Here is a 16,106-nt window from a genome sequence, read left to right on the forward strand (position 1 = left end):
CAGGGTGCGAGTCTGTGCACGACAACACAAACATAAATACCGACACTCGCCAATGAGCTTGCACACCCTCGCAGAAACGCAATCACACATATGCACATTTTCACACACAAAAGACACCCTCCCCCACAACTGATGCCACATTTTTGCATCATTTTGCAACATCTGCAAAAGGTACTTAGTCCGATAAGTGTCTATTCTCTCTCCTTTTTTCTTGCTCATTTCCTTCCATCTCATCTTCTCCCTTTTGCTGTATTTTTTTTTTGCTCTATTCCCCACATTATTATTCCTTACAAGTTTAGCTCCATTGTCTATGCTCATCATTACTTCTCCTTCACTACCCTGTCCTCTCCTCACCTCCTTATCTTGTAAACCCTCCTTCCTCTCCACCTCCCTCATCTGCCCTCTTCCTCTGCTCCTCTCATCCGTTCCGCTCTCCACTTACTTCTCATCTGATTGACGGCTCTTAAGGCAGATTCAACCCAATCAGCTAATTGCTCATTTGGACCTAATGAGTATTATAATATGCAGACTCCATTAGCATAAATGACTGATTTAAAGAGGCTGCATCTTAATCCACAGTGCACAGCTCTCATCCTTTTCATTCTTCCTTGTTAAAGCATTAGCAACCTTGGTGGTTCTTGACAAAAGAGGCCTTCTTTGCGCAGGCATTAGTGAAGAATGACGATTTTGTATTTCAGCCTTTGAGCTTGTGTCTTTGACGAAGCCCCTGTCAGTCATAATGAAAGATATTATCTTCCATCACTTTTGTTTAGTGAATACGTATTGTCACAAAACTGGGAGCGAAACAGTTCGGCTTGTGTTGAAGAGCTCGTTGAGGGGTGAACCCCGAAAAGATGAATGATCGCACAGAATCCAGACAAAAGCCTCAGTTGGCAAAAACAAACATGAAAACCTTGAATTGAACTGACACGCTCTCATTCCAGAGCAGAAGTAACGACGTGCATTTTATGCGTTAGATTCGGCAAATTAACTAGCATGACACAACTGCTTTGACCCAATGCAGGTACTTTTACAATGTAAATAATCTTCATGGTTTCATACCTCTAACCAGACACCATAATAGTGGATGTGCTAATTATTCAAGAAGTGCCGTGCCATAGCATGAAAAGTGTTCTCTAAGACAGGAGTTTCAAATTGCTGGCCCATGGTCCAGGTAGCGTAGCAGTCTATTCCGTTGCCTACCAACACGGGGATCGGTGGTTCGAATCCCCGTGTTACCTCCAGCTTTTTTGGGCGTCCCCACAGACACAATTGGCCATGTCTGTGGGTATGTGTCCTAGTCGCTGCATTAGCGCCTCCTCTGGTCAGTTGGGGCACCTGTACGGCTAGGAGCGGGAACTGAGGGGAATAGTGCGATTCTCCCTCACGCTACGTCCCCCTAGGGAAACTCCTCACTGTCAGGTGAAAAGAAGCAGCTGGCGACTGCACATGTATCGGAGGAGGCATGTGGTAGTCTGCAGCCCTCCTCAGATCGGCAGAGGGGGATAATTGGCCAAGTACAATTGGGGAGAAAAGGGGGGAGGGATTACCAACTCTGCGGGCCACATCTGGCCCACGAGGCAGTTTTGTGCAGCCTGCACTATGTTTTAGATTTATTAAGAGAGCCGGTCCGTGTATCCATTTTGCATACTACTTTCGTGTTTTAAACGTTTCTGTGTTTCTAGTTGTGAGGCCAGTTGCAGATGACGTAGACTGTCAGTTTTGCAGCACTCTATCTCTCACACACACACTTGTAGCCAGGCAACATGAGTACATAAAGCCAGTAGGCTAGCCCACTGCGAAATATCTCACGTGGGTTTGCTAACGTAAATTGTTGTCATTGCTTGCAGATATTTTGTAAAAATGACACTTTCAAAAGCCAAAAGAAGAGTTGGTCAGGAGCACCAACAGTTCCAAAAGAAATGGGCATGCAACTACTTCGCTGAATTTAATGATTCCGTGATCTGACTAATTTGCAAGGAAAAAGTTGCCGTCCTGAAGGATTTCAATCTGAAGCGACATTACACTACTGAACATGCAGAGGAGTGTGATCGGTTCAAAGATGAGGAGAGGGAGAGAAAAGGCAGCACACTTTCAAAAAAGTCTGTCCTGTCAGCAGAACTTTTTTCACAAAGCCAAAAAAGACTGATGCAGTTGCCGAAGCCATCTATGTGGTACACGAGACAATAGCGAAGGCTGGAAAGCCATTTATGGATGGACAGTTTCTGAGAGACTGCATGCTGCAGATAGCGAATATCGTTTGCCCGGAAAAGGCATGTTTATTCGCAAACGTCAGTCTCAGCCAAATACAATGGCAGAACGGATCAGTGAGTTGTCAGGCAACATTTACAGACAGGTTTGCACTAAAGCAAACGATTTCACGCACTATTCTTTGGCACTCGAACGCACAGATGTAAATGACAACGCTCAGCTTGCTATATTTGTAAGGGGTATCAGTGACCATTTTGAGTTAACAGAAGAACTGCTAACTTTATATCCAATGCAGGGAAAGACTACAGCCAAAGATATATTTCAGGTGCGGTGGTTAGCGCTACTGCCTCACAGCAAGAAGGTCCTGGGTTCGAACCCCGGGGTTGTCATCCTCTGTGTGGAGTTTGCATGTTCTCCCTGTGTCTGCGGTGGGTTTTCTCCAGGTGCTCCGGTTTCCCCCACCATCCAAAAAAGACCCAAACATGCATGTTAGGGTTGGTACTCCTGTCTGTGCCCCTGACCAAGGCAATGGGAAATGACCCTAGAGTTGGTCCATGGGTGCTGCACAGCTAGGATGGGTTAAATGCAGAGCATAATTTTCCCTGCAGGGATCAGTAAAGTATCTCTCAATGCAATTAAGGGTGCTGGTTTACCCTGGAATAAATTGGCTGGAATTCTGTCTCATGGTCAATGGGCTTGTGGCACTGATTCAAAGAAAACTGGAGGAAGAGAATGTAGTTTCCACATTTGCATTGCACTGCATCATTCACCAGCAGGCACTCTGCAGCAAATGCTTTAAATTTGACAGTGTTGTAACTGTTGTGGTGAAATGCATTAACCGCATCAGATCAAGAGGTTTACAACACCGTCAGTTCTGTGCATTTCTGGAGGAAATGGATGCAGCATATGGAGATGTGTTGTATTTCACAGAAGTGTTCTGGTTGAACAGGGGCAGTGTCCTAAAAGTTTTTTTTGAATTGAGGGAGGCGATCAGAGAATTCATGAAAGAAGGCAGGCTACATGTTCCTGAGCTTGATGATCCCAAATGACTCATGGATTTAGCTTTCTGAGTTTATATCACACAGGCACTTAACGCTCTTAAATTAAAACTGCAGGGGCCAGACCAACTTGTCACTGTAGCATTTGATAGTGTGAAAACCTTCTCTGTGAAACTCAAGATTATGGAAAACACAGCTCACAGAGAAAAGATTTGTCCACTTCCCAACATGCCAGTCAATTACTGATGATGGCGCCAGAATAAAAGCTGATTTGACTCTGGCACCATGTGACTGCCATTGACAATCTGCAGCAGGAGTTTGAGCATCACTTTTCTGATTTTAAGACTCAACAGCACCACTTTCCAGTTATTTGCAGACCCCTCCCCCTTTGACGTGGACAGTGCTCCAAGCACATTTCAAATGGAGCTCACAGACTCACACTGCAACACTGAGCTCAAGGCAAAGTTCAGAGAGGCACAAGGAAAGCAGGAGATGCTTGGACCGTTTCTCAGAGAGCTTCCCAAAATAGCTGCAAAGTTGTCCAAACTGTTCAGGCAGGTCATGTGTCTTTTCAGCAGCACATATCTGTGTGAGAAACTGTTCTCAACTATGAACTTTAATAAATCAAAGCATAGGTCCAGACTGGCCAATGAACATCTCCAGGCTGTCCTGAGGGTGTCCACTGCCCGGTCTCTGAAAGCAAATGTGCCTCACCTGTGTCAGCGGTGAGGCATATTTGCCAGGTTTCTGGCAAGAAGCAGGCTAAATATATAGGCCTAGGCCAGGCTACACTATGTACAGCGGTGACCAAATGACCAAGTATAATTTTTTTGTCTCATTTGTTTAATTGGGTTCTCTTCATCTACTTTTAGGACTTGTGTGAAAATCCGATGATGTTTTAGGTCATATTTATGCAGAAATATAGAAAATTCTGAAGGGTTCACAAACTTTCAAGCACCACTGTACATAGTTACCTATTCATGTGAAAACTCTGATAAATGTGAAATAATAATTCAAAAAAACAAAACAATGTGAAGGTTATATAGTCGAACAGTTTTTTCTTCAATCCTATTGCACTAGCCCTCCTCCATAAGACCACCTGTCAAGTGGCCCCCAGGTAATTTGAGACCCCTGCTCTAAGGAGTCATGCAATTGTTCCTCCTCCACTTTCACTTCTGAAAGCCGACGAACAAAATTACCTTTTCCTCCCCTCATGGCCAGTTGGACAGAGTCCAGCAAACGGCATGAATTGGCAGTAGAGGTCATGTTCTGTGAACTCTGAGGAGTTTTTATGCCAGTGAAAGGCTTAGAGCAAGAAAAAAAAAGGATTGAGGAGATTTCTCTTAACTTGAAAGAAGTGTCCAGAGTTTTGTGAAGCCTTTCTAAGTTATAATGAACTGAGAGACATTCTTATATATCCTTAAGGGACAGGTAGGAGTACTTTGATTCTTCAGATATTGGAAACCGAAGCTGTTAATATATTCTTAAAGCGTTTTCTTGGGTTTAAAACCACTGCATTGAAAAATTAAAGTTGTACTCTCTTCTCTTGTAATGTTGAGGCCAGATGGACAGTGTCCAGCCAGTAACATGAGTCTGCAAATCCTCCGCAGAGGCAACATCATGAGACCTTTGATGGTGTTTTTAGGCCAATCAGCGCACTCATGCATGCAGGACGTTCCCCGTGGTGCTTAAGAGATCTGCCAAAAAGGAACGGAGGCTCCTCTGTGTTATTTTAAAGTGATATTTCACTTTGCTGGGGGATTTTCACTTTTAAAGGTGTATTACAGTACTCTGTTGTCCCCCAAAGGAAGCTTCATCATCAACTGCCCTAGAAGTCGCTTGTCATACTACTATTCACATGTTTTCTCCCTTGGCTGTCAATATGGATATTTCTTCACTACACCTTTCTGCTCGCAAATCATGACAGGTGAGAAGCGAGGAGGTTACTTAAGGGGAAAAAATGGCAGGATAGATTCTTTTGTGTCCTTATTGAGATTTGTTGCCACAGCCTTTAAATTAGAATCCAGGTTAACCTCCATGCATATTTAGATGTATACAGCCATGATTACACAAGTACAAACATACATAACAACAATGACATTCAGTGGGACATGAGTACACAGATACAGTCAAAGACTTTCAGTGTTTAGAGCTGCAATGACGGGCGTCCGGGTCGCGTAGCAGTCTATTCCGTTGCCTACCAATACGGGGATCACTGGTTCGAATCCCCATGTTACCTCTGGCTTGGTCTGGGCGTCCCTACAAACCCAATTGGCCGTGTCTGTGGGTGAGAAGCTGGATATGAGTATATGTCCTGGTCGCTGCAGTAGCGCCTCCTCTGGTTGGTCAGTGCACCTTTTCAGGGGGGAAATAATGTGATCCTCCCTGTGTCCCCCTAGAAAAACACCTCACTGTCAGGTGAAAAGCAGCTGGCGACTCCACGTGTATCGGAGGAGGCGTGTGGTAGTCTGCAGCCCTCCCTGGATCAGCGACCGGGACGGCTCGGATGAGTGGGGTAATTGGCCGAATACAAGTGGGGGAGGAAAAAAAACCCAGCTGTGATGGCAGAGGGGACAAAACAGTCTTTGGTCCAGATTATGGATCTCTAACGACAATCAGATGACAGTTCAGTAGGGGTGCTGTAAAGAGAAGAATGGGTTGATGGGATGCCCGGTGTCATGTGTTTGAGCGAGTGCTTTGTATGTAATGGCGTTTATATCTTTGCTGTTGGGATCTGAGGGGTTGGGGATGGGAAGGTCAATGATTTTGTAGACTGTGTGTTATACGGTTGAATTTGTTCATGTTGGTGGCAGTTGACATGGTGAAGAAACGGATGGATTGAATTCTGCCTCTGTAGAGCAGCAACAGAAGGTGGTTCGAGTTTGTGAACAACAGTCTTGGCTAGCAGTGTTTATGAATCTAAGTGGTAAAGTGTGTTGATTGAAACTGAGTTTATTGTCCAAGGAGACCCCAGGATATTTGAAGCACTCCACCATCTTGACAGTCTCACCGCTGATAGAAATGAGGTTATGAGCTGTGCAGTGTATGCTGGGTATGCCGTTGAACTGTTCTTTAATCATTGTGACATTTAACTGCAGATGGTTTTCCACGCACCGTTGTGTGAAGTGGAGTGCTAATTGCATTGCTGTTGGACGAAAACTGTGCGAGAGAAGATAAATTCATGTAAAGTGGGGGGAAAAAAATGGGACTAGTTCACCATTTTGGAACCAAACATTACATTTTTACAAGCATTGTAAAACAATTTTCTTTTGTCTAGGAACACTAAGGCATTCACAAGCCTGAGAAGGGGCACAAATGCATTGGACTTTATAATAAAAAGAAAACCGCCAAATTTGCAGATATGTGGTTTTCGCCCGAAACTAGCGACATGCTGTAAGTATGGCAGTGTCATCTGAATATTGGAGGTATCCATGGTGGTGAGTGAGAGGCTGATGCAAAACAAAGGCTATAATGAGGTGAAGCCTATAACAGTAGGAAATTACTGAGAAGGGGCATGCATGCTTAGCAAAACCTTTTTCTAGTTCAAAAAGGGTTGGAAAAAATGATGGAACACAAGTTAAAAGGTGATTAGAGAACATCCTTCGAAATGGATTGTGCTGCAGCTTTATCCTTGCTGCATAATGTAATTAATAGCAGGGCCAGTCTGGTAAAAGGGACTTTATTGAAAAATCTGGTATGTCTTGCATTGTGTGATTTGCTGTAGTCTTTTTTTGGCTTGACCCACCAGACATCGTGTTATTATTTTTTGGAATTTCTGTCCTCCAATCATCCCACTCTTCTGAGCCATCCGGGGAGGGCTGCAGACTACCCCATGCCTCCTCTGATACATGTGGAGTCGCCAGCCGCTTCTTTTCACCTGACAGTGAGGAGTGTCACCAGGAGGACGCAGCGCATGGGAAGATCATGCTGTTCCCCCTCCCCCCCTGAACAGGCACCCTGACCGACCAGAGGAGGCACTACTGCAGTGACCAGGAAACATACCTACATCCCACAGACATGGCCAATTGTATGTGGATGTAAGACGGGGATTTGAACCAGCGATCCCTGTGTTGGTAGGCAACGGAATAGACTGCTACACTACTCGGACACCCGTCAGTCATCATGTTAGAAGACTGAATGAAAAAGTGACATTGGGCCGCTGGGTCAGGTGACCAACGACATCGCTGAAGTTACACAAGTAGTCAGTTGGCCAACTAACAACGTCACTGGTAAACACGGAAATGAAAGTTTCCATATTGACTGTTGCTTTCAAAACGAATCGGCGCAGTGGTTCCAGCTTATCATTCAGCACACGCTAACGAACGGAATATATTGCTGCTCGTGCTTTCTACTGAAACGCTAAGAGCGGAATATTGAAAGAGATGCTTTCGTGCTGTTTCTGAGCACATTTTTAACACGGGTGGTTTGAATTACAACTGAAAGGTAGGTGTGGTTTTATGATTTCATAGCTATTGGCTGCTGAAATTCAGGGCGGTTGTGTGGGTGTGGCTGAGTGGGCTAAATAGCTTGCCGTAGAAAAACTACAAATTCACTGGGGGCAGCCCCCTTCCTGCTCTGTCGTCACTTTACAAATAAAAAAAGGCGAGCGACGAGACCACCGACAGTGGAAGTTGACCACTCGCCTCACCAATATGTTGCTCAGCCAATACAGCCGTATTCCTTCGAGCCAAAAGGGTGCATCTCCGCTTTTATAGCGTCCCACTACGGACACACCCTCTATGCTAATATAATTCGTGACACGGCAAGTCACCACATTTTCACCAACTGGAAATCAGTTACTCGACGGCCGATATCTCTCATCTGGACATAAATGTGATACCATTTGTCTCATCGATTACATCGTTTAAAAACAGGAAAAGTCAGATTTTGATGCAAGTATCTGTTACTGGGACCACTACAGAACATTGCAGATGAACATTTGATCTCCAGGAATTCATATCATAGAGACTGTCGCTGTAACAAATTTACCATATACTAGGATTTGACCTAGTCTTGTTACTGTGTCTACCTACTATATTGCCTTAAATGTGACCCTCTGCTAGCGAACAGACTGTAAAGTTGCTGTGAAGTTATTTTTGCCTCATCTCAACATGTTGACCCGTCTTGCATAACTCTCTTAAACATAACAGCTGGGTTAGTGACTGGTTGGAAGGAAAACCTGCATTTTCTTGACACTCCATGGCACATGGTTGCCTGCGCACTCTGTAATTTTAGTTCAAAATGTCTGCAGAAGCTACAGATGGGCCTAAACCCGCCAGCTGTCAATGGTAGCCATTGAAGATAAAGTAAAAAGAAACATCATGATAAAGCTGGTGACTGCCCTTTAGTGTCCTGATAGCAGAACTGGAAAAATCTTAGGGCCCTGAAGGGGCATCAAAGATTTTTTTTTTCTCGAAGCAAGGTCTTCAAACCTCTGAAACCAGCCATATTGTCATCTATCCTCAAGCTCTAAGCTCACACATGGTGTGGTTGAATATGACCCTGTGGGCTTTGGTTTAGAGCTTTCTTATCACACCTGCCACAATGGTTTTCTGCCTTTTCCCTTTTAACCCTTATTTCACAATTTGTCCTTTCAGTAATCCTCTATTTGTGTGTATATCTGCACATCCCCATTTGTATGCATCTTTGTGTGTGTTTCCTTCTTCAAGGTGAAGACCTTGGTGTGGTAAGGAAGCTTGTGTGTACTAATGATCCCAAAAGCTATGCCGTCCGGAGCTTGGCACCTGGTAGGGTCATCCAAGGCGGATAGGTCAAGACGAAGGGTGATCCAACAAAGACCTCAACACCGAAACTGGTGGAAGATGTCTCAAGGTCACAACGACAGTGAAGGCTGCAACAGAGAGCGGTCCCCAATCGTCTTGGTTCTCCATGCCATTAGACTCTAGCCACCCCCTGCCAAAGACCATGTGGTAGCTGCAGGTGCATCAGCCACTCCATGTAAAAAGCTGTCATGCGCAGGTGTCCTCCCGTTATGCATCTCAAGGATTGGCCTCTACACCCACCTGAAGACCCGGGAGGACAGTTATACTCGACCCAAGTGACTGCCGATGATATATGGATGTGTGTGTCCTTCTCCTGGGTCGTCACCTTGCCGTGGTGGAGAAGTTTGCGTGTACTAATGATCCCAAGAGCTATGCCATCCAGAGCTTGGCTCCTGGTAGGGTCACCCAAGGCAGATAGGTCAAGTGGGAGGTTCCAGACGAAGCACAACCCAACAAAGACCTCAACAGCGAAACTGGTAGAAGATGTGTCCAGGTCACACTGGCAGTGAAGGCTGCAACAGAGGGTGGTCCCCAATTGTCTTGGTTCTCCCTGCCATTGGACTCTAGCCAACCCCTGCCAAGGACCGTGTGGTGGCTGCAGGCAGCTACTCCACATCAGCTACTCCACGTAAAAAGCTGACACGCACAGGCGTCCTCCCATTATGCAGCTCCAGGATCTGCCTCAATGCCCCCCTGAAGACCCAGAGGGAGGACGGTCATACTCGACCCCGAGTGAGACAGAGTTCATGTCTTTAATGATGGGCTACTTGTTTTGCTGCGATTCAACAATAAGCCTCTTCTTTCTGACCAAAAGAGTTATGGTGTTGTAAACAAAAGCTAGTTACCACTTAGGGAAAAAACTCATAGATGATGCCTCAACACTCTAAAACGCATACATTAACCACATTGCAATCCCAAATTGATGATAAAGCTGCTTCCATCCATACGTTTGTGTTTGAGGGGAAGATAAGGTGGAATAGTAATGCATAGACAGCCTAGCCTATAGCACGCAATGTTTCTGTAAATCATTTATAATCTACTCAGAATGCTGCTTTGTCGCTTTTGCCTCGCCCACCCGAACCTGTGATATGTTCTAGTAAGCTTGCCTGATCTGCGGGTTGTGGGTCTAACTACGTATCAATACTGCCTACCATACTAAACCATAGCCCATCTGTGTTCAGTCAGACAAGTGGCCTGCCTATCAGTTTGTCCATGTGTCTTTCTCTCTCACTTTATCCACTTTAAAAGCAGTATTTTGCTTTCTCCATAGACTCGGGGCAAGTTTGGAATGTTTCTCACAAGTCTACTATGTGGGTGTGTGTTAGTGGGAATGTGTATGATAGAGAGGGACAGATTAAGAGACCTTGCATAATTTAAGTTGCCAGGTTGAGGTTCGTCTCTGCCAGTGCAGGGATCTGGACCAGAATTTACCGAGCTCAGCTCTTGTCCTTGTGCCCTCGCAAAGACCCTCATTGAAATTTTCCCTCTTGAGTTATAAATTTGTTGTGAAATTGGGAGTTAAGATGAAAGAAGAGGCCATAGTTCTTAAAAAGTGTGCCTAAGGAACAAATTGTGACAACTTTGCACTCCCATAAAGAAATGAATTGTCTTCAGTCACTAGTTACCACGAACACATTTTGGTTATTGTGCCTTAGACTGAGCGATGGGTCGATTGCTCCAACCTGCTCATTTTACCAATATCTTTTGCATGCACTCTTGTGAGGCCAATATCTGAAACTCAGATGCATATGAGTGTTGGCAGAGGGCTCAGACTACAAGGAGAGAGGTTTTTGATGCTTCTGTGGCAGGTACAGACTTAATGTCTTGCTAAAGAAACACCTAAGAAATCGAACCCACAAACCCCTGTACCACTGGACATTCTCTTACAACACTTGCACACTTTTCTCCAACTGCCTCTAACTGTACTATCACTTTAAGTTGGCCTCGCTTTATTAATTATACAGCGACAGAAAGCGTTTTACATCTCCTTCCACTCCACAATTCGCTTCTCCTCTCCTCTTCCTGTGACCCTGCTAACGTCTGTGTCGTAACTCGAGGAGACAGCTCCAAATCCTCAACGTCTGGTTTGCCGAATGAACAAATGGGCTTTATGTCTACCTCAGGAGAGCAAAGGTTTTTCCTGTATTCCTCCATTGTCACTCTGCCAGTATCTCCCTTTCCTATCTTTCCATTTCTCTTTTAAACACACCTTCTCTCCTTGTTCTTTGCTTGCTTATGCCATCCATGTGATCTCAGGTTATTCAGGGCTGTAGTCTCCAGACGGAGTGACTGGAAGCCGGGTAGCAGAGAGTCCCTGCACTTTTCCTAGCCTTGTTTCTTTTCTTTTTTTTGGTCCTTAGTCTGCCCAGGGGAAAGGCATTACAGTTCACATGGCCTCGCAAGGTGACAGAGCCAGTAGCTTTTACAGTACCTGAGTAAGAGGGATGTGCGGGAAGCCATTTGTGTGTGTTTGCTTATCTGTGTATTATGGTGGCGGGGGTCAAAAAGCTTTCAGACAACACTGCGCTTCACCACCCTCTGTTCTCCCGGTTCCCAAGCTGGGAAACACTTTAGACGGGAGCGACATGCCGCTCTCTCATTGTGTGTGTCTGAGGTTGTGTTCGTCTTTCTATCCTCGTTTCTGTGATCCTGTCAGTTTGTTTCTCGGTAGCACTCTTTCCTCATTATTCTCGGTACTAAAGGGCGAGATGAGCTCTGTCAAACACGGATCAGCAAAACACTTCATTATGTCTGCATACTGTTGACATAATGTGTGTGTCGGAGGCTTGATTGTTGTTGACTCATAGATCCATTCTCTGCTTTTGTGTTCTAGGACCCAGATCAACTTCACAGTGGCCATTGATTTCACAGCTTCGAACGGTGAGCCACACATAGTTGTGTATTTCAGTAATAATGATGTTAATAATACATTTTGTGCTTTGCAAGGTACACAAAGATTCTTTACATCTGTTAAAACAAACATAACACGACACATTAATAACAATTCTGAGGTGAGTTTTGATTAATGATTTGAACATGGACAGATCGGTGTGGAGGCAGCTATGGCGAAGGCTCTGTCACCCCAGGTCTAGTGTTTGGTCCTGTGTGGTGGGCAGCTATGGAGGGCTTTGTGAGTGAGGAAAAAGACTTAGATCTGTTGTGGGACAGGGGTCACAGGAATGGGAGTCTGTGAGCAGCAGACAATTCTGGATGTGATGAATCAAAGTTTCGGCAGCAGAGAGATGGGTGGAGACGAGCTATGATTTTCAGGTGGAAAAGGGCAGTTCTGGTGATTTGATTGACGTGTGGGGAGGCATCGATGGTGAGTGGTTTTGGGACTGATCATGTCAGATTTATCACACTTTAGTTTGCATCCATGATTCAATTTCAGTGAGGCAATTTGTCAGACGATGTAGAGCTGGGCATTATCAGCGTAGCAGTGGGGACCATGATGATACCAAGGGGGAGCGTGTAAAGGACCAAGCTCTGAACCCTGGGGACAGAAGAGGTGCAGTTGCCTGTTTGTGAGATACAACTTCAGCAAGGGGAGGATTCAAGGTGGGAGAGCAGATCGGTGTGGTTGAAAGCTGCAGTGAGGATGATAATGCAGAGGTGACCAGTGTCTAGGAGAGCAGGAGGTTGTTGGTGACTTTAAGGAGTTTCTCCTGGTTCTCTGCTGTGCTGTGAGCAAAAACCGGATTGAAACAGGTCGTTGGAGATTAGGTGAGCTTTGAGTAGGGAGGTGACAAGACATTCCAGTATTTTTGACAGAAAGGAGAGAGACAAGATGGGGGTGACAGCAGCCAATTTAAGTGTATGGGGGACTGAACCTGAGCTGAAGGGAGGAGTTAATGATTTCTGTGAGGAGACAGCCCTTAACAAGATTGCATGGGATAGGAGCGTCTCATTCCTACCGTGAGGTTAGACAGCTCCATTAGAGACGCTGGAGAGGTGGTCAAGTTGCTGTAGTGTAAGTTTTAAAAAATTAAAGGAGAGAGTTGGAAGTATTGTCACTGGGTGAACTAGGCTGTAATGAGTGTCATTGTATATGTCTGAATAGGCTTAGTGTACTCACATGCACACAGATTGTATTTAAAAGACCTGTCCACGTGGCGGTCTATTCCGTTGCTTACGAACACAGGGATCGGGTGTCCTGGTCGCTGCACTAGCGCCTCCTCTGGTCAGAATAGTGTGATCCTCCCACATGCTATGTCCCCCTGGAGAAACGAGGCGGCATGTGGTAGCCTGCAGTCCTCCCCAGATCAGTAGAGGAGGTGGAGCAGCGGGGTAATTAGCCAGAAAATCACACCCCAAAAAAATAAGACTGGCACACACAGCAAGTGTTTATTCAAATCTATGCAGATAAGGAATGAAGGGTTGTTAATAGCCCTCTCCATCATGCATGTCAGCTGAAGACTAATGCAGTTACAGCAGTGAAAGGCGGTGGTAAAGGTCCAAGTGAGACAGGCGGAAGCTAAATCACATTAACCCAGCTCAGAGCTTTTAGACCATGAGTACAACAAAACATTCAAGACGTTAAGCTGAACTTGAACTCTTTTAGCTCCCTCTGAAAAGAGTCAATACAGGTATGGCAGCAGTTTATCAGAATGCGATTGATGTTGACCTCTGCAGTTTCCACAGTATGACTTCCAAATGTTTTAAGAGACATTTATGGTAAATTACTGAGGGAACAGTTGGTTAGTGGAGACAGACGCCTCTATCGCTAGAAATCATGTATATTCAAATTGTAGTGGTCCTATAACGTCATTCATTTCTCTTGTGATAGATGTTCATATTTTGACTCGGCGATACAATAGGTCAGTCACACAACAGCTTCATGCGGAGGGAGGCTAATGCAAAGATTATTTAGGTAATTGAATGAAAATATCAAAGCTGGGGAGTGAGATAATTTGTCTTTTGTGCTGTTGTTTATTAAGGAGACCAACAATTGCCAGTCATTAACCACATCTGGGTTCGAACCCCGGGCCGTCCCAGGTCTTTTCTGTGTGGGTTTCCTCCCACCATCAAAAAGACATGCATGTTAGCGTTAATACTTCTGCCTGTGCAAAGCAATGGAAAGAACTGCAGCTGGTCCACTGCTCCTATACAATAGGATGGATTAAATGCAGAGAACAAATTCGTTATAAGAATACAATGTCAGATAAAGTGGCTTTCATTCATATTTGTGTGTGCATCTGTCCCTTTATGCTCTGACCAGGAAACCCAGCCCATCCCAATTCGCTCCATTACATGAGCCCCTATCAGCTCAATGCCTACGCCATGGCCCTCAAGGCAGTGGGGGAGATCATCCAAGACTACGATAGCGACAAGATGTTCCCTGCCCTGGGCTTTGGAGCCAAGCTGCCCCCTGATGGACGGGTTTCCCATGAGTTCGCTTTGGTAAGAGCACGCCCACAGGATTCTCTTTGATGTGATCTAATGCAAATTTTCTTGTATATAAGAAAATTTAGTCTGGGGGCCTGTCTCCCTACCCAGTGACTACTGGAATGGGCTCCAGCATCCCTGAGAGCAGGATAAGCGATTCAGATAATGGATGCAAATAGTCCAAACCAGAAGTAAACACACAATTCATGACTTGAAAGAACAACTAAAACATTTGCTACCATCTAAAGGGGAAAAAAATATATCGATGTTGGCCTGATTTTGGAACCAAGTGATGTAAGCATAGCAGGATAAACACAATGATGGGTCTGTTGAATTTAGGTGTAGCAATGAGTCAGCATTGAAAACACTAGACTGTTGTCAAAGCTTTGCTGCATCTAAATAAAAAAAAATGCAATATGTAATGAATCTGCACGTACCTGTGATCTCACAACCCTAACAGAGTGTTTCCAATCATGGAAATTATGTAACCTGACCCCATAGTTCAGGTAGAACTCAATTAATGGAGTAAAACCCTGGATTTCAGTTTTAAAACAACCAGGAGCCAAACCCGCGCTATGCCTAGAATACCATTGTTGGTGTAATTCACATTCATTTTACTTGTTGAAAGTCAGGTCCCCCCATCTCTCACACTGCACATGGACTCCAAAAAGATGGACCAGGACCATGAAACCTTGATCTGTAACACTAAGACAGTCAAGGTTATCACTGTTAGTTTGTAGCTACAATCAACCCCAACCTAGTTTCTCTGATGTCGAGCCACATTTCGGTAGTTTGTTTACCTTGCCTATAAATCACCTTTGACATCGATGATTTGAATGGGAATTGTGAGAAATGGAAGATCCACTGTGGTGGCCCCTAACAGGAGCAGCAGCTTTACATTTAACTTTCCCATCTTTCTTCCCCCCAGATTAGGTTGGCTGGGCTATCCATGTGTCAAACAGTAAACTCATCTGCAGCATCCATTTTACACATCTTTACAGAATTCGCGAGGTTAATGATTGTCATAGTGTTTTTCTCCACTCCAACTAACTCCCTCTCCTCATTTGTCTCATTCAACCACTCTTCCTATTCTCTGCTTCACTCTTTTCGTTTTTTTCCCCTGTAGAACGGGAACCCTCAGAATCCGTATTGTGCAGGAATAGATGGCGTGATGGAAGCCTACTATCAGACTCTGAAGTCCGTTCACCTCTACGGACCAACCAACTTCTCACCCGTCATCAACCACGTTGCCAGGTAAAACACACATGGCACCATACATGTCTGCTTTAATTTATATCCATACTTTTATAGTTAGTCACCATCCTGAGCTCAATCTCATTAGCAGCCATTCATGTCAAAGTATTCTTGAGCAAGATGGTCTGCCCTGTTCTGCACGCCTGTCCTTGTTGCACTGACTACCAGCAATAAAATCCAATGAGAATAGAAAAAGGAGATTTACCCCCATGGTAGATAATTAAATGATTTTGGGCATCCGGGTAGCGTAGCGGTCTATTCTGTTGCCTACCACCATGGGGATCCCTACATACACAATTGGCTGTGTCTGCGGGGGGGGGATAGCGTGATCGTCCCTCTGGTGAAACTCCACATGTATTGGAGGAGGAATGTGGTGGTCTGAAGCTCTCCCCGGATTGGCCGGATACAATTGGGGGGGAAAGAAAAGTTTTTAATGTCTATAGAGGAATTATAGTGTGCCGGTACAGTACAAAAC

General features: G+C 44.9%; 1 protein-coding gene across 1 annotated transcript in view; it reads left to right on the forward strand.

The window, feature by feature from the left end:
- The window catches only part of LOC130108961 (copine-8), a 136,050-nt gene that overhangs the window by 106,077 nt on the left and 13,867 nt on the right, over nucleotides 1-16,106 (forward strand). The window contains exons 14-16 of the mRNA XM_056275622.1: nucleotides 11,826-11,872; nucleotides 14,211-14,392; nucleotides 15,504-15,631. Of these exons, the coding sequence (XP_056131597.1) occupies nucleotides 11,826-11,872; nucleotides 14,211-14,392; nucleotides 15,504-15,631 (357 nt within the window). The remainder of the gene's footprint in view (nucleotides 1-11,825; nucleotides 11,873-14,210; nucleotides 14,393-15,503; nucleotides 15,632-16,106) is intronic.

The sequence above is a fragment of the Lampris incognitus genome, chromosome 3, assembly GCF_029633865.1.
Source record: "Lampris incognitus isolate fLamInc1 chromosome 3, fLamInc1.hap2, whole genome shotgun sequence".
NCBI classification, from domain to species: Eukaryota; Metazoa; Chordata; class Actinopteri; order Lampriformes; family Lampridae; genus Lampris; species Lampris incognitus.